Genomic DNA, 25,538 nt, shown 5'->3' on the forward strand with positions numbered 1-25,538 from the left:
GACAGAGCTTGTTAATGAGCTGATTCCGAAAAATGAATAAATTATATAGTAATAATAAGATGTCAGTCTTGTGCTGTGTTATGTTTCAATGTTTTCTTACTGTAACATGTATTAGTACCTGTGATCCTTACATATGTACTGTATACACGTGCGTATATGACATGGCTTAAAATATACAGATTAGATAAAAAAAAACATGGGGTCGCCTTTTATGCGCGACATACAAATTTCAGATTTTTTTAACCATGTTCCTCTTACCATAGAGAAAATAGTTTTCTATCCTCTTACCCGCAGGTGGTCTTATATTCAAGTGTATACTGTTTGGACTCCATCAAATACAGATCAACAGTTTCATCCTCTCATTTCCACTATGCACTAACCACAAATTAAATACAAACAGAATAATATACAATCTTCTTTGTACTGTAATATTTATTTAAAATAATCCAGATGTTGCATCATTTGTAAACAACGTGTACCATAGCCAATTGTCTGCTATTGTTTATTCATGGTGGGCATATCTGCACGACATAAGGAAGCCATTTTGGAAGTACTAACAAGTTTATAGCAGTGAACATTGAAGAAAAAGCCAACAAAATTTTTAAATTTGACAATGAAACCGGTGGTGTTAATTGTATTAATTAATTAATTAATTAATTAGTTAATTGTATGCATCATGAATTTCACAAATCAAAGATTAGATATAATTTAAATATCGCTATAGTGGTCATGAGACAAATGATGTAAAAATCTATTTCAAATACCTATTAATTTTTCTATATCCACTTAATAACATGCTGAATAAAAATGACAAAGTATCTTCCTATGTTTATAAAGTAATATTAAATAATGTATTAAACTGTGCAAAATGTTCAGTCAGGTCAGTATGACAGTCAACATTCACTGCTTTGACGATACTAATAAAAATATTACGATAGTTTTACTATGATATAGTATGGCATATTCATTGAATATGGTGAATGTATAAACAAGATGGAACACAATAGTGAAAATATAACATTGTGAAAGAAATACTAAAAATACAATAATAGCAACTGCTTGTCTATTGTTACAATGGATGAAATACAATCTTACATGAGTTGTGCAGAAGTAGATGCAGCTCATATTCATTGCCTTTAGGATGGTGAAAATATACACAAGATGAAACACAATGGTGAAAATATAACACTGTGAAAAAAGTACTATAAAAATACAATGGTAGTAATTACAAGTCTACTGTTATAATGGATGAAATAAAACTCCACATTAGTTGTGCAGAAGTAAGTTCAGCCCAACATAAATACCTTTAGAAAATGTGTTCTCTATGTAGCCACCAATGCCTATAAGTAAAGACAAATACTGTACATGAAACTTCCATTCCTATCTAAAGCCCTGTTTAGACTGTCAAATTTTTATTCGACAAAAACATGTGACATGCCTAAATATGGTCATGATGACATCACATCATGACCATATATAGGCACATCATGCTATAAAATGGGCATACAACAGTCTTTTGTCAAAGAAAATTTGATAATCTAGACAAGGCTTGAAGACAATGTATCTAGCATTCCAACCCAAGATATTTCTACTATAACTCATGTCTTAACAAAGGAAAAAACCTATACATATTGTCTTTTTAAAATAATGGTTTGTATATATGTAGTTCATAAACTACTTGTGTCTGGTAGTGGTATTGTATAGCACATTATGTTAATGTATCCATATGCCTCACATTCTGTCATTGTATTTGTAACACCTACAGAACACACATGCAGCTTACTGTAGGATGAATATTCCGAAGTGATGCACCAGATTTAGATATAATGACAACCCACTTATACTCCTGGGGGCAGAGAGGTGTTAATGTAGAGAAGCACCCTTACACCAGAATGGACAGTGACCCCCAAAGTTTGATGATATTTAACGGATCCTCCCAGAGTGTTAAATGTAACAGGGGCCAAGAAAGGAGCGTTCACATTGTGGCCTTGTCCCTACCAATACTTTCACAACTATTACATGAAAATCGTATTGAGTTTCCTAAAAAAAACCAACATAGCTCAACAGATTATGAACTCGTGTATAGACATGATAAGAAGAATCAAACTTAACAACTAACCACTCAGAGAATAGGAACAGGCGTATGTGCTTACCCTACATCAAAGATACTAGAAATACAATAGAGCACCCACAAAGCAAAAATGAGGCGGAAATTGGGCCAGACGTATGCGGCGCCCTTCTCTTTTATAATGAAGTAAAGTTTTCTATACTTGATCCAGATGTACAGGGCGCCCTTCTGTTGCTAGATATATCCAGACACACACGGCGCCCTTCTTTTTCCACTAATGGAGGAAAGCTTTATCACTAATCAGAGTCCGCTCATATGATTCTGCGCATTTTTGTATATTCTTATTGTTTTGATTTATTTATGCCTACTTGTTTGTATCTTATGGATAATGGCAACGATTTAACCTCCGCAAAAGGAGATTATATATTTCACAGTTATGTAACGGTGGCAGAAGTTTTTTTAGATCCAGCCGTACGCGGCGCACCATTGTTTGTACTCCCCACCATGCATTTCGGTGGAACAGTTTTTTTCTGTGGAGAACTCTTGTGTTTCTAGTATCTTTGCCTTTATACAGACATGTTGTCCTACAAACGCATGTGTTCACGCATGTTCAGTTGCCGTTTAGTGGGACCTTAGCAACAATATCCAAGGGGCGGGGCTTAGTGCCAGTCCATTGGATCCACATGTTTCTATATACACTCTACTCAAACACCATTTCATAGTCAAAAATATCCAGAATTACGCTGGATAAATTAATTGCTTTCTTCATTGTCGCAGATACTAAAAAACTTCTTCATGTAAACTTTAGTATTTTAAAATATACTGCACTTTCTGAGTAAACTTCAAAACGTTATAATAATATATGTAAATACTGTAGTAAGGTTATTCCATAAACCTGAGATGTTCAGCTAATTATACATCTTAAAACAAAGATTTATGTAAAGAAATGGGATACCAGTATATATATAAATTTCATATCTATACATTTTAAAATATTTTCTTTTAATTACATTCACTGAACAAAATTAAAATGAAAAAATTCATTCAGGATATCCAAGTACAAACATAGAATTCAGAATTTTGAATTTTATCAATACATTTTTTCCCGTCGTTCAGGCTAAACTTTAATATCTTTGCACCATGTTTCAGTATAAATTAAATTAATTTTTTTTTTATTGGGTAAACTAGTTACATTTGTAAAAATACAGCAACTTCATTGGCTGATTTACTGTCAGGTGTCATTGTAGAGCAATTCTGATTGGATAATCTAATTTCATGTGTACGAAAATGCTACTTTGATTGGCTAATTTACTGTCAATATAAAACAATTCTGATTGGATAATCTAGTTCGTGTGTGAAAATACAGCAAATTTGATTTGATAATTTACTCTCGGATGTCAGTACAGAACAATTCTGGATGATTAAGTTTCATGTGCAGATATAGAAAATTCTAAAGTCTCATTTGACAGTACTAGGTCAGATAAGATAGCCATGACTCATAAGTAACAAACATGCAAATAAAAATATGTACATAAAAAAAATCTTCATTTATGAAGGCATGGGTTTCTTTTAACTATTCAGTACGTGGCTATATTATTTACAGTATAAATCAGTGCCGGAAGTCTTTTATTATTTATGGGGTGTCAAATCTGTTTTCTATTTGATATATCTCTGCAAAACATGTTATCTAAAAATTGAATGCTTTCAAGCCTCACTGGTTTGGCAGTAATATTACATTCTATGCTTATTTAAAATAAAAGCTTAGATAAACATTCATTCTTGAAAGTGTTTTACACAATGATATTTATTTGTTTTGTGGCAAACACATGATATTAATCCACAGAACAAATAAATTCCTTAACCATAATTGATCAAAGAAGCACATCTTTTGACCTAAGTTCTTGAATAAATGCGGCACCAAACATGATTATTTTCAGTTTTGCACTCGAACAAGTGCTGTGGTAATTAAGAAAGATATATTTCATACAGTGTCCCAGCACTTATGAAATACAGCACAGAGAATACATATTACAATATGGTAACAGTGGAAACAATTCTCAGTGACACGCTAAAATAAGCGTATCACTGAATCATTAAATTATAAATGTAGTAGCACTTATTTGATCATTTATGATAAACCATTCCGTTTTTCATTGGAATGTTATCTAGTGACAATAAGCTCACATCTTTGAAATGAGTTATTTTAGGATAAATTCGGCAATAAAAAAAAAAGAAAATACATTTTTTTTTACACAGGCAACAACTACGAAATGCAGATATTGTTAAAAAGGAAACTACACACAAATAATAGTAAGTAAAAAGAGTAAATAAGGAAGGTATATACATTATATATTTTTGGTGAATCAAATATTTTCTTATCAAAATGAAATTTCTCTGTAAATGAGAAAAAAATTTTCTTAGTTCAATCCACATAATTATATTTTTGATGGAATCAACAGCTATATTTAAATTGTATTGAGTATTTCTTAAAGTTTCAATTAGTTAGGCATGATAGATTTTAGTACAATGCTCTTTTGCACTGGGGGAGCCTGCCCCCTTGCTGAGAATAAAAGGGCAATTAACCAAAAGTTTCAAATACAGGTTCTTCAAAATGTTTTTAAAGTTTAGAAAGAAATACAGATAGTGCTTTCATGCGATGCACCATTAAATTCGTCCAATACTGGGGAGATCTGGCGGTTGAAGCACAAACTTCTGCATGTTCTTGTGTATATTTTGTATTCAATCACTAAGTTAGAATCCGGGATGTAATGAAGATCCCTGTCTCAGACTGAAGTCTCTACAAGGGCAGTACAACCTTGCAGTTCCATTTAAACTAGAGATCCACTCTGGTGATCTACTGTTTTCCATTCCTGTTTATCTACATGGCAGCATCTTCTAAGCTGGATATCTCTCCAAATAATACATCTGAAGTTTATAGTTCTCTATACTTTCTTCATCAAGTTAACCTTAGCTGTAAAAAACTTTAACAAGACTCCAGTATCAGCATCCTTTAACTGTGATCAGGGAGTTCACCAGTGACATTCCTGCCATCAGGGGTTCTCCCTGGGTTCTCCATTGAGCTTCCGGTTGTCAGAAGTTCCCCAGTAAGATCACTGCCAATCATACCTTAAGGAAGTTGCAACCGTTGACCAATTAGAAGCATTTAAATCAGAACACCTTCCCGAATAAACTGACATGATTGACAATAACATGTTCATTAACCTGTCTGTCAACAGTTGTCATGGCAACCACACATGGCTTTCACATGATTGTTGGATACAACAATCAATCAATCAATCGATATAGAAGACAACATTACTGTATTTCTTTACATGAATTGTATCATTTCCAACTAACGGCCTTCTACAATCATGTGTGCTCACGTTGGATGTGATTTAAGTCCCTGCAGTCTGTCTATTGCTTCGACGCCTTCTTTTTCCTGGCGGACAACATGTCATAGAATGGATCCCTGCTTATACTTGACCTGAGAATAATAAGAAAAAAAAGAAATTATAAATTAGAATGTAAATAAGAAAAATAACAAATACTTTTAAAAGTAGAAGAAAATTTAAAAAAAAAAACCATGGTGATCGAGAATTTATTAATTCCAAAAATTATTTCAGTCTATATTTTTCAAATACCATTTATCCCGATGTTTAATCGAATGTTTGAGCATATGCGTACAGATAGATGTACAGAATCACTCAGGCTTCAATAGGTACTTACAGGCCATATACGTAAATGGAATTAGTTTCTAATTGAAATAGGGGTTTAAGCTCATGAGCGTGAGCTAAACTTGCTTAGCGAGTGTTCCAACAGACGTTAAGTGCCGCGCGAGGTCTTAAAATGCCAGATTAAGATGCACTACCAAGTGTACTTAAATGTTAATCCTTAACTAACAAGGGATGAAGTACTCGATGAAAATGAAGTGGAATTAAAATATGGGCAGGTTCATGGTTAAGCGAATTGATAGACACTGTTACTATTGTAGATTTACGAAATTTCTTCAACATCTATCTCAAAACTTTAGATGATGGAAAGCTTAGGGTAAACTATACAAAGAAATAATTGTTGAAATATATTATAAAGACAGATGTTGCGACAAATCTCCACCTGGAGAGGGATGAGCCTAAATATGGTCATGATGACATCACATCATGACCACATATAGGCACATTGTGACTATATATGGGCACACAACAGATTTTTAACAGCTATCTCAATGCAATACCCAAAAATTAGTAAATACATATGAAGTTTTAGGTAGATAGACATAATATCATTAAAAAACCCCCCTCAGATCTTACAAACTTAAAAGTTTGCAATTTTATTTATCAGAGATACCGACAGTTTTACCAATATCAAAATTAGCATTGAATAAAAAAAACTGTGGCTTGAAGGATTGTGTGTAAAACCGACCCTCTACAACCATTAAAGATAAACTCACAGGATTTTGTAAAAAAAATAAGATCATAAAATATAGTTATAGGGCATCATGCACAATTGATTCTATATCCATAAACTAGGAGAAAACAGTATTGCAACCCATGAAAATAGTACTACTGTACTATAAATATTCATACAAACTACACTAAATGAAATTGTCATATCTGTCAAAAGTGCTAGTAGTAAAATATTTAATTTTTTTTTTTATTTTACACAAAACAGGAAGCACATAACTCATCAATTTACAGAATAGAATGTTACTATTATAATGAGTAAGGTGTGGATTATTGTTATGTGAATAACTGTCACAGGATTTTAACCCAGTACCCTGGGATTTGAGGGGGTGCATCTTAAGCACCAAGCTACAGAACCACTAATATGACTTACTTTATTGCTTTGATCCAATCCACCTTGTCGTCTGCGGTTGACGCTGACATACGATAAATTTGATGGCGGCCTAAGAAAACATTAAACATAAACAATATAATTATAAGGTTATTGTTGATGGAAGCACTTTCTAGTTTGTATACCATTTATCTGGTCTAATAATATGAGACAGTGCCACCAACATCTCGCAACTTTTCACTGGGGGACTTTTAGTAGCCTAGTCTGGGCAAATTCTTTCATTTTTTCAGATATATATTTTTTAGAGTACTTTGACAAGCCAAAAAAATAAACAGTTTTCATGCGCCCCTATTTTCTTTTTCTTTTTTTTGGTTTTGCTATTTGCTTTCAAAGACTAGTCTAGGCTAACTCACTACAACACGTTTGTTCATCCATCACAGAGCATAGATATGTATATGAAAACTCCTAGGCCTTGGGAAGTGCCCCAAAGGTTATTGCCAGTTTATCGGGAATTTCATTTCAAATTTAGCGAAAATGGTGTATTCGGACTATCAGTTTTCATCTTAGCATAATTATCAAAGAAATTTGTAAATTTACTAATTTTGATAAAATAACAACTACACTTGGTAAAAAGAAATTTTAGTGAATAAAAATTCTATGGGCAGAAAATGTAGATGTGAATTACCAATTACTGTACAGCAGCACCCTCATTTATGAAAGATTAGCGCATTAATACCAAGTTATAAAATGCCTACTGTAGCATTCAATCCTGGCCACTCACCTTCTACTACTCGCCCATCTGTGTCAGTCTTACAGGCTTTGATAACGTCTCGGCCATCAGCGGCAAACAATTCAAAAGTATGCTACAGAAAGCAAAAAAAAAAAATTTAATGGTTATTACAGGTTAAAAATGCAATAAAGTACATACACAATCGTAAATTGATTTGCTTAAATGTTAAATTTTCAAACACTAGATTCTTAACTTACTGGTTTTTTAGGGTCTTCAACTTCTCTAACATCTAAGTTTTCCAGTGGTATAATGCCTCGTGGCTCTTTATCCTGGTGAGAAAAGAAAATTGACATATGTAATCCTCATATACTTTCTCTGAATAATAAATATAAAGAAAATTAATTATGTAATTTATTATGTAAAATGCATGACTAACTCCTTCAGCATTGACTAATTTCAATCCCCTCCACAAATTTTAGCCTCCTTTCCACTACTGTACATTCAATCTCCTCACTTTACTGATTTTAATCCCCTCTCGACTGACTTAAATCCCTCTCCACTGATTTCAATCTCCTTCCCACTGATTTTAATCTCCCTCTCCACTGATGTAATCTCCTCTTCACTAATTTAATCCCCTCTCCACTGATTTAAATCCCTCCCTACTGATTTTAATGTCTCCCCACTGATTTAAATCCCTCTACACTGATATCAATCTCTTCCTAATCAATCAACTGTCAGGTAAATGTCTCACCTGTGTAAATTCAAAGTAATAAAGACAATTGTCAGTAAGGATGAACCATCTTCGTTTCCAGTTACGGTACCGTCCACCTGAAAGGTAACAATATAGGCATCATGAGTTATTTAGTTCAAGCCACATCAAAATTAATTACAATAAGTTTTAACATTCATTTTTAACCACATACTGTACCGGTAACCAAATTTTTAAGAAACAAATAGCAGTTAAGAGTTTTAAACTAGAGATATGAGGTTTGCCATTCCAAAATCCAGCGTACTGTCGCTAAATGCTAAACTTAGCAAAAGAATGCGGCAGTATTGTATACTTTAGTGCCGAGAAGCTGTAATAATTTTACTCATAACTTTAAAAGCTTATAAAGTGGAGAATAAGAATATTAAGAGCCAATTTTCATTTTTTGGTCACTAATGCTGGCTTTGGGATAGCAATCTTCATATATTATATCAACAAATATTTGAAAAAAAAACAATAACAATTCTGCATTATTTAAAAACAAACATGATTAGTGTTCAGTTGGAAATAAAACAACATTGAACTTTTAAATAAATTTCATGAAGTCACACTTGAAACTATATACACAGTGCACAAACATTTCATATGATTGGTACACATAGAAATATTATCTCAAGTCATAATACAATAAACATATGTTTATGAATATGAGAAGAAAACATACTCAACAAAGGCTGAAGTGAGTACTGTATGTTAATGAACATGTGTACAGTATGTGGTGGTAATTGATTTCACAAAAATTTAATTATTTTGTTTTAATTATTCAGTTTGTGTTAATTGATATGTGAGTTGGTGCATTGTTACGAGTTTAATCACAATGTTTTTGCAATATAATCCCATTTTTTTTGTTATAAATAGTCTACCGGAAGATAACATATGGGATGAATATTAATATAACATGTCATTTTACAATATCCTAAAGAAGGCTATGTAATACGCCACAATATTTGATTATGTTAAGGCCTACTATTCTGAAATATAAATTATGTTATAAAGAAAAACGATGGTAACAAAGAGACCTACATTGAAGAAACAAATTGATAGCATTAACAGGCAACTGAGCTAAAAATAATTAAAAGTTAATAGGAATTGTACTGTAGGTTCATTACATTGGGACATAAATATTGTGAACCTAGCATCTGAACAAATGACTGGACATATATCAATGTATTAAGGTAGATTCACACCAAATCTGAATTCGGTTCGTATGGCTAATGAAACGAAAAAAGAAAATCGAATCAGTGGAAAAGAAAAGCGGTGCGTACTAAGATGCGCATCGAAAAAATTCTACGAACCAGATTCAGTTTCGGTGTGAATCTACCTTTAAGGTTTCAATTGCAATGAATTACAGTACTCGTAAAAATATGGATGTAATGCATGCTATTCATCATCTGATATTTCAACCGATAATAAAACAATAGTTATAATTCCCTATATGATTCATTGTGACATTCTGTGCAGGTCTTTAGATCTTGTAACAAGTTGACAGTGGTAAGACAAACTGACATGTTACTAAAACAAGTTAACAGTTTAGCATGATAGGTCAATGTTTTTAAACAGGTTAAATTTTCAATACCTTAAATCAACAGTTTAATAAAATATGTATCTTAAGGTTATTGAAATTTACATGGGGCAAGTCAACAGTTTACAAAACCATGTCAATAAGTTAAAGGAGTGAAGGTTCCAGTTAAACATGTCAATAGTTTATGATAGTAGATATAGTATCTTAATGTAACAGGTTGACAGTTTACTAATACAGGTCAACAGTTCAGTATGATACTCAATCCATTAATCTTATAGGTTAACAGTTACAAGTTACAAGTCAATTTTCAATAGATTAAATGAGACAGGGTGACAGATAAACAGTCAACAGTTTAGTACAATAGGTGTCTTAATGTAACAGGTTGTTGATATTTATATGAGACAAGTCAACAGATTCAATGAGATAAGTTGCTAATTAAACAAAGTCAACAGTTTATTAAGTTAAGTAAATATCATACAAGACTGATTGATATTATTAAGACAAATCAACAATATACTATTAGGGGGTTCATTGTTTAATGTGACAGGTTGACAGTTAAATATGATAGGTGATACATTAAAAGCTTATTAAGCAACATTAAAACTTAATAAAACTTAATCATTTTTATTCTATAATAAAGAAAAAATCTGTAAAAACATGGCACTACTCAAACGAAAAGAAAACAACTGAAAAAAAAACTCTTCATTCTGCTGCACTCACTCTTTTTCTCTCTCAAGTTAAAACAAATAAAAGGGATGTAAGAAAAAAATATAAAATAGATTTAAAACCTATGAAATATCAGACTTAAGCCCAAAAAATATTAGCAACTACAGAAAAAATAAATCTACAAGCAAAAATCTCTTAACAGCAAGAGGAAGAAGTGGTGTAAGCATTGCCTATTAAGTAGTACATCATTATTAAATGTACAATCAAAATTGTTGTCTAGGAAGACAATTCAAAATTAAAATTAAAGTACCTTAATTGGAGAATTAAGGGGACAATATGAAGAAAAGCAACAGCAAAAAGCATAGATGTTAATAGAATCAACAATATTACTGTAAAAAATTAAAACTTAGAAAAATATCAAAAAGCAAAAAGAGTAAAACATTGCTTAGCTATTCAATCACAGTGCTAGAAAGTGAATATGCAAATGAGACTGAAATGAATTTTGTAACTGAACAAGGATGGGAAGCAAACATAAACTGTTAAAGTTGGGATACATGCAAGTGGCTCGAACTAACCTCCTTTTCACACATGATTCATCAGGTATATGTGATATTTATGTGCAATTTACACGCATAAGTCATCAGGCATTAATGCAAGGCAAAATTGAAAAGAGGCAATCATTGTTAATTGAAAATAATAACTTTTAAATTTAAAAAAAGTAAATTATACAAGATCATTCATAATTACAGCAAAGAAAATAAAATACTAATGCAAAAACACTTATATATTCATTTCAAGCATATTTTCTGTGCAGTATTTACATGCATTGATAATCATGATATTAATCAATTCAACCCACTTATTCAACTTATGACACAATAAACAATATTTCAATTTACTAAAAAAGTATGCTCAGAGAGTATTAAGCTTTTCAATGAATAAATTGTTGAAATAGTTCTCCGGCTTTACTATTGCGACATGGAAGGATACCGTCGTAACAAATGATTTGCACTTCAATTCATATAATTTTTTGACAGTTTGGAAATTAATGCAGATATGACATGGGCAACTAATCAAGGAGGCTAAAGTAAACTGTGGGATTTAGCTTATGTCTCTTTAACTTCTTCAAATCGGTTTTTCATTTAGTTTTATGAGAAGGTAGAGTCGTGCACTGTCATAACAGACAAATGTAAGGACTTCATTAAACATAGTATGTGCATAAAAATACTAAGAACAGGAGACGATGAGGTTCACTTTAATAAGTACTTACATCGACAGGATAATCGATTGTAAGATATATTCTAAGAAGTATAATATTTTACATTTGCTCAAAAACAAGAGTATATCATATTTCATTCTGTGGGAGTCAAGAAGAGAATGTTTTATGGTGGACTAAGAAAGGGGTACCAGGGATAAAATTGTGTTGAGATTAAGACAGGGGAGAATAAATTCATAAAAATGGTGGGAGTCAGAGTATTATGGTAATTTAAAACATTGTGGGTTCAGGTATAACAGGAAAGTTGAATGACTAAAGAGGGAGTTTGCACAAGGAAGGAGAAGGGATTGTCATGATTTAAACGTGGGATTCAGGGAAGGAAAACTTAAAAGAATTTATGGCAGGGCAAGAGTTAGAATGGGAGAGGAATTCTGGTAAAGTATGACAAAGGCGCTCTTGTACCCATAGAATTGTTGCCAGCAGCATTTGCCTTTGTGCAGTCCTACAGTTTCAATACAAAGCAACATTTTATAAGTTATTACCTGTCGTCACCTGTTATAATACATAATTTATATTTTAGCTAACTTCACCTGTGAGTTTCAGTTATCATTTGATGATACCTGTTTCATTGCATTAGGATCTGATGATGATGACATTCAACAAAGTTGCATTGCAAATGAAACCAACGAGGTGTAGAATTGTAAATCCATTAAAAAAAAGAGATCCAAAGATATGCATCGGTAGATTACAATGCTTAGTAGTTCTGTAGTTATAACACACACACAGAAAACTAAGTAACAACTACATACTTAAATATGATTAAAGCTTCATTCACTCCATACCCAAATTTTAGAATCAGAAGGCCTACCAAACCAATCAGAAAATTGAATCAGTGTTTAAGAATTGCAACACTGGCATTCTGCGCGTAGGAAACGTGGTCTGAATTTCGGTTTGGATATGATTTGAATGCAGCTCAATGTTGTCATTATATTACGTAAAGGTGTCGGTTGACGTACCTTGCTTCATTAGCCATCCTTCCCTGTCGGGATTGAAGAATGTGTGAGTTAGATCATTACCGTCATCTTCTGGGATTTTAAATGGTTCCTTCTTGATGCTTTCGTATAAACTCTGTTAAAATTTAAATGAAAATTTTGGCCAGATTAACAAGTGTTCGGCAAATAATTCAGTTCAAATGTCTTTATAAATGGTCATATCCTTGTGACTAAAAAATATATATATATATAAAACAGGGACGTAGTTATGGTGGGTTGATGTGGGCAGGGCTGCACCAGTCTTAGAGTATTCCACCCAGTCTAAAGGTAATTTCATGGCCCTCCATCCATCCTTATTAACCCCACTCACCATCCTAAAACTTCATTAGTATTAATTAAAGTTTAGCAATGTTATCACCCACCCAACCACCCTTAGTTCTCTACAACTACAACCCTGAATAAAACTGTCCTTTATTCGGCTACTTACGCTCAACAACTCATGTGGTAGATCCTTTCCGTCGTTGATGCCGCGATTCATCGAAATGAATCGATCCAGATTCGGTTTATCTTTGACGGACTGGTTATGCAGACTCGTGTTCAACATGATAATCGCAAATGACAGTACATAACAAGTGTCTGTTGGGAGAAAAATTAATAATAAAAGACAAAAGCCTAAATAATTATATTTTAATTATCTACAATAAATAATCCTAGACAGTTATATTAAAATAACAACAATAACATCAACAACATCAATAATAATAAAATTATAACAATTATAAAATAATTAAAAAACAACATTAATAAAAATATTAAAGGTGTAATAATTTTTTTTACTACAGTACAGTGTGCATTTGCAGAAATATATACTGTAAAAGGTTTTATGTGACATCATGTTCCACAGACAAAGGATTAGCCTAGCCTTGTTCCATGCCATCCATTAATAAGCCCATTAGTTTAATAAAAACAGAAATGTTAGATAAATCTAAAAAATAGAAATTTCCACTTATTATAACACCCTTTATCTCGGAGGTCATACAGAGGATAGAATACTATTGCTTTTCTATGCTAATTTTACTAAAGCTCTTAAGAGTAAGTTATTACGCCCGCTCTTTGTTGCAGCCATACCTGTCGACTCGAATACACCTTTATTAGTTTCGCAATACCCTTTGGCAAAACATTCCATCATACGGTCAATCTTCTGAGCTTCTCCAGGTAGACGAAAACTCCATAAAAACTCCCTGAATAGTAAAAAAAAACACTTAAATAAAATAAAATACAAAAGAAATCAAAATAATTATTTGGTACAGAAAAATGAGAATATACATAAAAAATATTTTGAAAGAATTAATTGTTTTCTAAAGTAGACTAGAAGACTCGACATTGCTCAAAAACAGCGCCTCAAAGTACCGTATATATTCACAAACATCTATTGTAAAAAATAATAATATTAGTGTCACTATTCAAACATATAAGTATTTCCCTGTTTGGATTCTCTGTAGATATTACTCTATTGAAGCAACTCAACTGAGACATTGAGACATTTCTATGTGGTGTACCACAAGTATTTATATAATTATAGTGTAGATTTTGTATAGTGCCGGTATCCATCAAACAAAATGCTCACGATGCTTGATGTGTGTGGAATAGCATAGACGCGCCCACCTCACTTCAAAAAAAACTCTAATGTTCGAAATGTTGATACCGAATTTTGCACTGTGTATGTTACTTCAAACTATCAAAAAGCTTAAAATCAATTTAATTTTAGATTAAATTCTTTATTTCAAATTATCCACAAATAACAGTAAAAACTGAATTACTTGGGATTTACATATTGCTTAATTACAAAAAAAGACAATCATATAAAAAGATAATCAAAAAAGACAGGGAGACAGAAGAAAAACAAGTCACAACAATGATAACAGAGAAAAGACAAAGATATTTACAAAAATTAACAAATTCGGAGATTAATAAAAAAAAATATTAATTAATAAAAAATAACAAAAATGAGGGGGATAAATATTTATTAATATTTATCATTACTCTTGTTGCTTAATCTCTCTGGAGTATCAGTATAACACATAGATATTTTTTGAACTACTGTAGGCTTTGTTAATGAAGCAAAGAACATATGAAACTAAATATGATGCCATAGCTAAATTAAACAAGGGTTTATACAGGAAGCAAAGCTAGTTAGTTAATTATCATTTCATGGTATCGAAAGGTAATTTTTAGGATTTGGTCAACAATCTAGAGTACTTTTGGAAACTGTTCGAAACTGAGCACTTTTGCTTATGAATATTATTTTGAAGAAATCTTAAAATTGATCTAAGTAATTTACAACACAATAGACCTATAATAATCAGCATGCAATGACCAATAGTTTTAAGCGAACTACAAATTGTATACGACGTAATAATGTTAGACGAACAGCATACTTCATGTGTTAAACAAACAATTGAATCCCAAGATAACATAGTATACAAAGAAACAAGTAACTGTGGCAGCTCCCAAATGAGATGACACAAAATGACATCATGGCGTGGCGTGAAACAATTTCCCGGACCTAGCAGTAACCACGTGTCAAATCAATTTATCTACACAAGGGCGTACTACACAGGATGACGACCGGTTTCTCAAGGTGTGCGCCATATGAGTCAGATATATCACTGGGCAATTAATGCACAATTTAACTCGGTTGTTCATTTTTTTCATGCATTTTATAATTTATATCTCTGTGGGATTATAGCCATCTAGAATCACCGGTCGGTATCGGATAATATTGCTTTGGGAAATTAGACGGATTGATGGCCCCCGGGACAAGGATAATCGCAGTGATGCCCATAGGTTATCCTCGGCAAGATGGTATAATAACGTCTCAATAGCATCATACACATTGAGAGTCATTGACTTGCATGGCCTTGTAAGAGTTCATTTAATATTCATATATTCTTGCATTAATAATTACTTTTTTTCTATAAATAACCTCTGATATTTCTGGCTTGAGTAATATCATTTTATATCAAGTTTCTCAGGCAGGATTTAAATTTTTTTTTATTTACTTGGTATTATTGAACTATGGTAAACAATGAAAATGATTAAAAAAAACATTGCCAGCCAGTATTTTTTTCTTAAAAATTCTTTATACGTTTAGTAAAAAACAATTTCCAGTGTATTTTTTTAATGTGAACCAACAGTACCACTATAGTACCAACAAGGATGGTTTACACCACATTAAATTTAATTTTATATCAATTCTTACCGTAATGCCTGCACTAGTATCATGTCGTTGAATTCATGCAGATTGACAAATGCTTCCAATACTTTGATGTTAAACTCATCTCTGAAAATAGAAAAATTGAAGAATTAAAGCTGACTGGTTGGTTATTGATAAAATCTATGTGGGCAATTTCATAATGCAGAGTGATTTTTTGTAATTTTTCATACTTATCAAATCCCATCAAGTTTGTTATCAAACTAAAGCTCATTTTATATAGAATTAAGATCTAAAATAAATATTTTGGTATTTCAATGGTAAAATGTGAAAAAAATGATCCAAATACATAGTATTTTTAAATTTTAAAATATAGTAAAAAATAGCTTAATTAAATGCAATTATTATGCAGAATGTATATGTTGGAAAATTCTAAATTCATGTTATTTTACAAAAGAATAGGTACTATTATCATTTTTAAAGGTGAAAATTATAATTTTCAAATAATAAATTATTTTTTTTGTTTTTTAAAAAATTTGGTTAATTTATGTGATTCCGCTACCAAAAAAGGGATTTTTTTAAAATTTCTCCAAAAGTATTGATTTTTCAAAAATGAAAGTACAGGTGATAATAGACTACTGATAGATGTGTTAACTGAAGAAATATGGCTTGGTTTTGATGGTTTAATCTTGATTTAATTACGACACAGCCATAATTAGAATGTATATTATGTATCTTAATTACAATGAAAGCATAAACGAAGTAATGCGAAAATGTCATACGAGATTTGGCAAATCACATTCTATCATAAAACGCCAACTAATATCAAATACAATTAGGTTTCTGATCAGGTGCAAGCATTATCATCTTAATGTTTTAACAAGTAGATCCGTGAAATCTTATTAAGTTAATATTTTTGAAGGGTTACATTCTGTTGACGAGAATCTGTTCTAGTTCATATAATTAAAATGACTGTGTGAATATAACATTGCCTCCTTTATACTATTATGTTACAACTAATGTTCTACTAAACCATTGTAAAGGATGACCTCTGAACAAGTAAAGCTTATGATTATTCCATTACTAAAATGTCTGGCCTCCTAGCTTACTGGAAAAAAATGGAGAAAATTATGCAGTCACTTAGGTTTTATAAAACTCTTGTAAAATTGTTCACAAACTGCAAATATCATATTTTTTTTTTACTGTTTTTCTGATGACCTCTGGTGTCACTGACCAGCTTCTTTGTCAATTTGTATTATTTGCTGGTTAATTTAAAAGAAAATGTGCTTTACTAGAAAGATTAATACTTTTACTATTATCAATCAATTAATCAAAAAATTATAGTGAAGGTATCCATCCAACAAAAGGATTTCAGAAAATGCCTTAGAATTAAAGTATATATTTTATTGCAAAAATGTTCATATAAAGTATTTTGTAGAATTTTATGAGTTAATATTATTTAATATGACCACTAGAGTTCCAACTAACTAGGTCAGGATAGGTTAATGCCTGTACAATGCCTTACCACAGACATGTATCTACAATTTACCATAGGTTTAAAGTTCTAAGAGGGTTGGAGAAAATAATAGGGAGTTTTTGATTGCACGACGACGGTAGGACGTAGAACATAATGACATCACTGAAAGTCATCTGCGCATGCAAAAACGTTAAGTTCTGGATTCTAGGACGCAATTTGGCCAAATCCACGTATGCAGAGAAAGTAGGACACCCGGTAGGAAGGTCATGCATGAGTGATTCCGTTTTAGCATCGCATCGTCGAACAAATCAAAAACTCCTTAATGTCATAAATGTTCAACCCCTAATTGTACCCTCTTTTAATTCTTATAAACATCCTGACTTCTGCATCTCTGAATGGTTGCAAGCAATGGCATTTCATAGCAAATTCTATTAATGACTATATGTACTGATAAATTGCTAAAAGTTGGGCATCTCTGAAATTTCATCCCTTGATATTTTAATACTGAATATAAATACTGAATCAAAACAAATCCATCCATTTTAAAAATAAATGTTCACAACAGACTTAAACGTCAACCTATCTAATAAATATTTACAACAGACTAAAAATGTCAATCTATCTAGCAAAAAAAAGTAATCATATTTTTGAAGGTAGATTATATATGTTTGCTATAATCACAAAATACAAAATTGGAAGATTACGGGGAAATCAACAGGACTGCTCGGAAATAAGTAATTTCACTCGTTTAAAATCTCGTTTCCAGTCTAAGTAGAAACGCAGACTAATCATCAATAACAAAACATCTGCCTTTATATTTCTCGCAAGAAAGGAAAATGTAATCAGGGTATGGTTCACAGTACTTGGTTTAGATTACATACGAGTAAGTTACTCGCATGTTTACAGTACGTGTTGCATAGTCTGCATGAAAAATGGTGGATTATTAGAAGGCTGTTGGAAGATGTACAATAGTAAACCATGTTAACATTTGTAATGCAAGATGGTTGCTATTACCAGTACTCTTATATGGGCTGATCTTGTTGATGGAATTTAAATACTAATTAGTTTTATAAGTAGTACATTCTGTATTGACATTTTATAATGTTTTTTTTTTTAAATATAATTAAATTATATATCTAATGATTTTTTTAATATCATGTGCCATTTTGGCCCTTAATACTAATAGAGGTATAATATAAAGTATGATGTTCTGATGGCCTTAACAAGAACAGGTAGGTTAATGAAGCAGATACAACAAATTTAATTAAAATATCTATTAATATTTAAGGAAATTCTGAATATACTGTATTTCAATCATTCCTTGTATTATTCATGTGTCAAGAAGGGTGATAAGCCTTTATCTTGAATGCACTTTCGGTCTGCTAATCCTCCAGCCCAGAGAGTTGAAAACAAATTAGGTCAGTGAGCAAAAACAAAGTAGAGTACACAAAGAACGCTATAAATGTGAAAGCTCAACAGAGTTTTTGATTGGATGCTAGGCATAGGGCCAAGTAACAATTACAGTAATTGATGGGGTCATGGGATTAAATCACATGCATAACAGAGAGAAAAACCTTCAATAGAATTATGAATATAAGTGTCTCATGAACTACTTAATGGAAGATTTTGTTTTGAATGAGTTTTTAAAGATATGAAATATCCTAATTGTATATGGAATTAAATACGTTTTGCAACTACTGTACGGTAATAATACATATTTAGGCCTATTTTTCTCACTATGCTAATAAAGACTCGTGAGTTGAGGGGGACACTAACCCGCAAAACAAGGTGATTTTAGGTGCATTTTAACAACTTGACCATGATTTTTTCAGGGTGCGAGTAATTTTTTGAGGGGTATGCGCCCCAGCGCATTCCCATAGAAACACCACTAGAGTACTGTACTATGTATTACTATGTACTTCCAGTTCTGTTGCAACATCAGATACTACAGCAAGCTTGTATTTCTCACATCATTCTCATTAACTAATTGCTGTTATAAAACCTACCTTCCTCCTAAATAGTCTCCGATAGCTGTCTTGTTTAGACCCTCTCCTTTGTGGAGAAATTGTGCAACCTCTTCCGGGGTATTTTTCAACAGACCTTCCTGGATAAGGAAGTCAATCCCCTACAAAAAGCAAAAAAATATAAAATTGGCATACAGTACAAATTATTAAATTTTCTCAAAATTACACATTTCTTTAATATTGCTATTAAAAATCCCATTGAATACTAACTGATTTAAGGTTATATTCAAATCTATTATTATATGCATTGATTATTGTAATTGGCAATAAAAAAACAAATATATAGCAATTGATAGATTGTAATCTCGAGAAGAACCTCATTTCGAATTGAAGTCCCCCTCTTTAGTTTGCAAAAGTAGCCTCAAAAAGAAGCCCATGGGCTACTTTTCAAGATAGCATGGGCTTTTTTTTTCAAGGTAGTATAGTATATACACTGTACATGAATTTCAAAGATAAAAAATAAATTAAAATCACACTTGGTTTATACCAGTAGTTTAGGTGATTTAATGCCAGTTGATACACTCCATGATACATATTGATGTTACAGTGTCCCTATTTATTGTTTTATAGGAGTAATTTCAAAAATTTACAGCATTTATTTTGAAAATAAGCCCCCCTCTCTTTACTTCGCAAAAGTAGCCCCGAAAAGAAGCCTATCTGAAGTTCACAAAAAAAAGCCCAGGGTTTTAAATTGTGGTTTTGAATTATGTTGTCTATGTTCATTAGCCAACACAGATGGTATTTTAAGCAAGAATAGAGTTTATCAAAAAGAAGAGTTTCACTAAACACTTTCTAAGAAAAATCATACATAAAGTATATTTTGGTGTATGGTATGATAATTATTACTAGCACAATAGAAATGGTTAATGTTTTATAAACATAATGCAAACAAAACTAGTTGTATTATTCTTGGAGAAAATTATAAATAATCTTTTGTTTCATTAAGTTTTTATATAAACATTTATCCCACTTAAATATCAACTTGTTTTAAGTTTCACTTTCTACAGTATAGTATAGTACAAAGAAAGACAAAAACAAGTGTATGGAATACTGTACTAAGTTTCTACAAAATACTACTGATAAAAAAAACCAAAAAAAAACAAAAACAACTGCAATAAAATGGGACTGGAGTTTGGGCAGGATCTAAATCTAACTATATAAACAGAACTTTCTGTTTTTTGGGAGAAAATAAACAAGTTTTTGCTCAAAACCAACATGGTAAATATACATATATATCATCAGTTTGCAATTGAATTCAGTATATTTTTATGAATGTCCCTAACAAAAATCTAGGGTACCATGTATTAGGGAGGCAAACACTTAATTTTTGCTTGCATTCCCTTTCCCTTTCTGTAATTTGTGTCTTTTGTCTAGTGTGGTAAGCGCTTACCTTTTGTGGGTCCATGTTAAATTTCTTTCTTCCCTTGTTAAGCATATTTTGTGTATTGTCTCCTTGTCTGGAAAGAGTGAGGAGTTCGAAAAAAAAAACATTAATCAACTCTGCAGTGTACATCGAAAGTATCAACAAAACGAAAAACTAGACATGCTAATATAGCAGAATATACAGTTATTTGCACATATCACATATTCACAAACACAAAATTTAAATAAAAAATGTTTTACTTTATAGTTGGTATTACTGAACACCTTCTATAAAGTGTTTTTTTTTCCCAATTTGTTCTTGTTTTAAGCCGACATCATAATACAGTTAGTAGCAGTTCACCAACTTCCTTAAATGGTTCAAATTTAATACAATATTTTGTTTGAAAGTGCACCTAAATAGTTTAACATTTCATTAAATCATTCTTTCTTAAACTACTAAAATCCCAAGTAAACTTATATAAATGGCCTTGTAGTTATAACACAACCCCCCAAAAAATTACAAGATTTTGGTTTTTGTTTCATTTTTCATATTGTGAATATACTGAAAGTCTCTATTTTGATTAAATATACAATATTTGTATACAATATTTCTGTAACAATTCTATACAATAAATAAAATATCAGATATCAATTTTAAGATGTTTGAAAATGAATCTCGAATAAACATAATGAAAAAAAAATACTGACTTTAAATGATAAAAAGTCTACATTTTGAAAGATTTTTCTCTATTTTAACATAACAATGTTTTTAGAGGAAATAACATCAATTTGGCAAAACATATTTTGTAAAATTTAACATTTGCTTGATGCAATCTTTTAAAAATGTGGATTTAGTCATAATCTATGAAATCATTTAAAGTAATACGGCAGATTATCTTATTTCATACAGAATCACGGAATTTAAGTAATGTACCAATTATTAGTTACGATTAAAATCCAATATGAAAGTATGCTACAGATATGTAGGTTGATAAGCATATTGGAAATATCAATGCAGCACGCTATCATTTTTAAGCCTGATTCCATTACATGCATGACCATGTGTGACAGATCAATATGTGATGTGCATCTCCTACACGTTCACGTGTGTCAAAATAACTATCGTGGGTGCTACGAATGTGTGTCCTACATGTGGAATTGTGGACGTTCAGGGCATTTTTATGGATATAGTTTGAGTGTTGCATTGTTTACTTAAGACTGTTAATAATAATGCTTCAAAAAAATTAATTGTTTTACATTATTTTATTAAATTTTGGTACTTAAAAAGTCTGTTTTTGACCCTTCAGTGATACAGTTTCAATGACAATTATGACGGAATCAATGTTTTATAGGTCTATCAATTTTATTGATATGTTGATCAAGACTGTAATTATAAATATATTTGAAATAGCTTTTTCATAAGTAAGCAATGTATAAATATGGAAAACAATGAAAAAAAGAATGAAGGTGGGCTGCACCCATGAAAGATAAAAAAAAAATGTTACTACAAACAAGTTCTCGGCTCCGTTTTATTATCTATAATCATGACACAATGTTTGGGTCGCGGAAAATTTTGATTAGTCGCATACTCTTCAGATCGTGTAAACTTTACTTAATACGATTGAGGACAAACAAAGCTAAATTACAGTAAACAAAAGGGCAATTAAAGCGTGTCATTGCGTCAGTTTACTTGTGTAATGCGTTGTTTAATCATAGTTTTATGTTAAAAATATAGTACTATCAAAACATTTATACTTCAGGTATGAGTGTTTGGCTTTCAGTTGTAAATTATAACGAAGAAAACATTTTTAAAATTTCATGTGTCTATGTCTTCTCATAACCCATAAATATCTGGCAGCAATTTAAGAAATTTATAATATTTCTGTAAATTATTAATTTTAAAAAATCTTATTGGAAAATTTGATAACTTATGTTGTTTGGTTGAATAAAAGTAATTAATAGTTATGGTTTCATTTTTAGGCTTTTTTATATTGATGTTGTGGGTGATTAATATATTTTAATTGACTGCCAAAAGAATCAAGTGGGTGGTTCTTCCGATATCCGCTATCTCTCGCGCGTATATAATAAAACAAAGGACGTGATTTATTGGCTTCAGGTTCAAAGGATCTCGTCTGAGTGCTCGACATATAATTTGGGTTGTGTGCTAAAAAGGTTGCAGAACGAAGATGTAAATGATAATGAGAGTAGGAAGATAATGATAGGATGATGATGATTATGATGATCATGTAAATGACAATGACGATGAAGATGTGTAGGATAGTGGTGACGATAAGAATGTTGAAGACAGTGACGTTAAATTTTTTTCTTCTTAAATTTGCAATCTTAAACAACAAAGAACTCTTTCGACCAAATTACTAAAAGAAGGTAAATGATTATCCCGTAACCAAAGAAAAAAAGCTTACAGATAAATTAATATGCAATTATGAAGGACAACAATGACTTTTTAAACTACCATAATTTAAAAAAAAAAACTATAAAAAGGATAACAATGGCTTTATAACTACCATCTGGAAGTTTAAATAGGTCTAAATAGTAAGCTTAACAATGGAAATAAAATATTCCAATACAGTACTTCCGGTGCGCATTGCTAACTAATGGTTAATGTGGCTTAACTAATTATCACTTTTAACTATGTATATGATAGCTGCACCGTCATCTCTTCACACCCATACAAACGTTAACAAGTGCCGTAGTAAGTACCCGCAAACGACATCAATTACTTTTCGAAACACGGCAATGGACCTGCCACTACGCCAATGTCACCGCCTGCTAAAAATGCATTATCGCACACATGGGGATAATTTGCATTCCCACATAAAAGTCAAACATGGTATATAAGGTAATTTATTCGTTTCCATATGGAAGTCGGAACATCGTAGTATAGCCTTCCCTCTGGCAAATACAAAATCCGACCGTCAACTTTTGACATTCAATGAATAAACAATTTCTTACAAGTTCCACTCGCTTAGGGGGAAAAATTACAGTGAATAGCAGTCGATTTTTTTTCTATTTTTTTTTAAATCTAGCTATTTGCATTCTATAAATCATGGAGGAACTAATTCCTCCATGTATAACAAACAATATTACTAACAAAACAATATTATAGTAATAAAACTATAAAACTTGAGTGCAAGACTGTGAAGTTTACAAATTAAAAAGTTAAATAATTTTGCAAAATTGTACATGAAAAAATAGCAATTTAACTTTTTATTTTTATCATTTTGTCAACTATAATAGTACATATTTCAAAATACCAATCACTGTTATGATTTCCTTAAACAAGAGGCATCTCAGTTTAATATTTCTTTAGATTACCTGCACCCCTCAGCTTAATATATATTTGGACAAATTACACAAAAGTGTACGATTATTACAGCTTTTTAATGCCCCTTATCTCACTTTAATTTATCGATTTTGTGTGTATTATACGTGTCAATATTTACCAACGGCACTGATGAGGACATTAGTGACAAAAACTTCCTAATGCGTAGCTCAAAATGTTAAGTACTTTAAAAACACCATATGTGGACGAAGGCAAAAATCATCAACAATACATAGCCTATGAATATATGAATATTATACTCCATTTCACAGATATATAGTAATGCATCACATCCAATGGGAAACAATTGTGTAAAATAATATATCTCCACTGCAGACATGATTATCAGGAATCAGCCGGTATAATGTGTTAAAACACTACAAATCTTATAGAGCATTGAATCAGACATCTAACATAGTTTTTAATTCAGACTGAAGCTCTGTCCACACTATAAAAAAAATCATTGTATACCCATATATGGTCATGATGTGCCTATATATTGCAATGATGTGATGTCATCATGACCATATTTAGGGATATCACATGTTTTGTCTGGACAGGACTTTAATATCTGATCAAACACACAGTGTGTATGGTATCCTTGTCTGTTGAAACATGGAGGTATAACATAAAAGTTGTGCAGAGCTCTAAATTTGATCGACTATTGGCTGTCGAGTCCAACAAAAAGCAATAACATAGCATGTATGTATATTTGAATATGTTTTTGATCCATGTAATTGTGGAGGGACGGCCTAAAAATAGGAGTCTCTAATGATATTAAACGTACCTAGCTACCAAATAAAGCATACAGTACAGTAGTTTTTTTGAAATATGAACTCAGGTTACAGATCTACAGATTAATTGCTAAGTAACTCTAAAGAATATTTGTGTAATCCACCACATTTTTAATTGACATTATGTTGCTATGATCCATATTCAGATTGGTACCTTGTGGGAACAAGAAATTCTTTCATTTTTAAGGGTCTGTTTACAGTAAACTGTTGCAGAGGATTTCCTTATTCCCATTATACTTACTTGCCAACATATTGATCCATTCCTTCTAACTCCGTAGTCACGTTTGAGATTTCATTTTCCAGTTCCTAAAAGAAATCAAAAATAAAAGAAAAGGAAACAATAAGAATAGTTACTGACCAATAACAGTTCATTAATGAAATTATTAATGAAAAAAAACATTGTTCAAAAGCCCTATTGAAAGATACTGTAGGTGATGGTTTAAATTATTTCAATAAGTCACGTTGAATGACTTTTAACAGTGAATATTGTACAGTAGATCACAATTTTACTTTCTAGTTCCCAGCAATTTCTTTTACTACCAGAAATATAGATTATAGTGTACTTTACATGAA

At 31.5% G+C, this 25,538-nt stretch overlaps 1 protein-coding gene across 4 annotated transcripts in view; it reads right to left on the reverse strand.

The window, feature by feature from the left end:
- Positions 1 to 409: 409 nt before the first annotated feature.
- The window catches only part of LOC117118086 (cytohesin-1-like), a 41,344-nt gene continuing 16,215 nt past the window's right edge, over positions 410 to 25,538 (reverse strand). For 3 of the 4 annotated variants that reach the window (XM_033262582.1, XM_033262581.1, XM_033262580.1), the window contains 12 exons: positions 25,207 to 25,271; positions 20,857 to 20,923; positions 19,449 to 19,567; positions 16,014 to 16,094; positions 13,880 to 13,992; positions 13,239 to 13,387; positions 12,775 to 12,887; positions 8,341 to 8,419; positions 7,847 to 7,918; positions 7,641 to 7,722; positions 6,902 to 6,971; positions 410 to 5,552 (listed from right to left, as the gene is read on the reverse strand). In XM_033262582.1, the coding sequence (XP_033118473.1) occupies positions 5,483 to 5,552; positions 6,902 to 6,971; positions 7,641 to 7,722; positions 7,847 to 7,918; positions 8,341 to 8,419; positions 12,775 to 12,887; positions 13,239 to 13,387; positions 13,880 to 13,992; positions 16,014 to 16,094; positions 19,449 to 19,567; positions 20,857 to 20,923; positions 25,207 to 25,271 (1,080 nt within the window). In that variant the 3' untranslated portion in view covers positions 410 to 5,482. The remainder of the gene's footprint in view (positions 5,553 to 6,901; positions 6,972 to 7,640; positions 7,723 to 7,846; positions 7,919 to 8,340; positions 8,420 to 12,774; positions 12,888 to 13,238; positions 13,388 to 13,879; positions 13,993 to 16,013; positions 16,095 to 19,448; positions 19,568 to 20,856; positions 20,924 to 25,206; positions 25,272 to 25,538) is intronic. The other variant, XM_033262579.1, reaches the window with a different exon arrangement.

The sequence above is a fragment of the Anneissia japonica genome, unplaced genomic scaffold (assembly GCF_011630105.1).
Source record: "Anneissia japonica isolate Jap-2015-1 unplaced genomic scaffold, ASM1163010v1 scaffold287634_len692169_cov176, whole genome shotgun sequence".
In the NCBI taxonomy this organism is placed as follows: Eukaryota; Metazoa; Echinodermata; class Crinoidea; order Comatulida; family Comatulidae; genus Anneissia; species Anneissia japonica.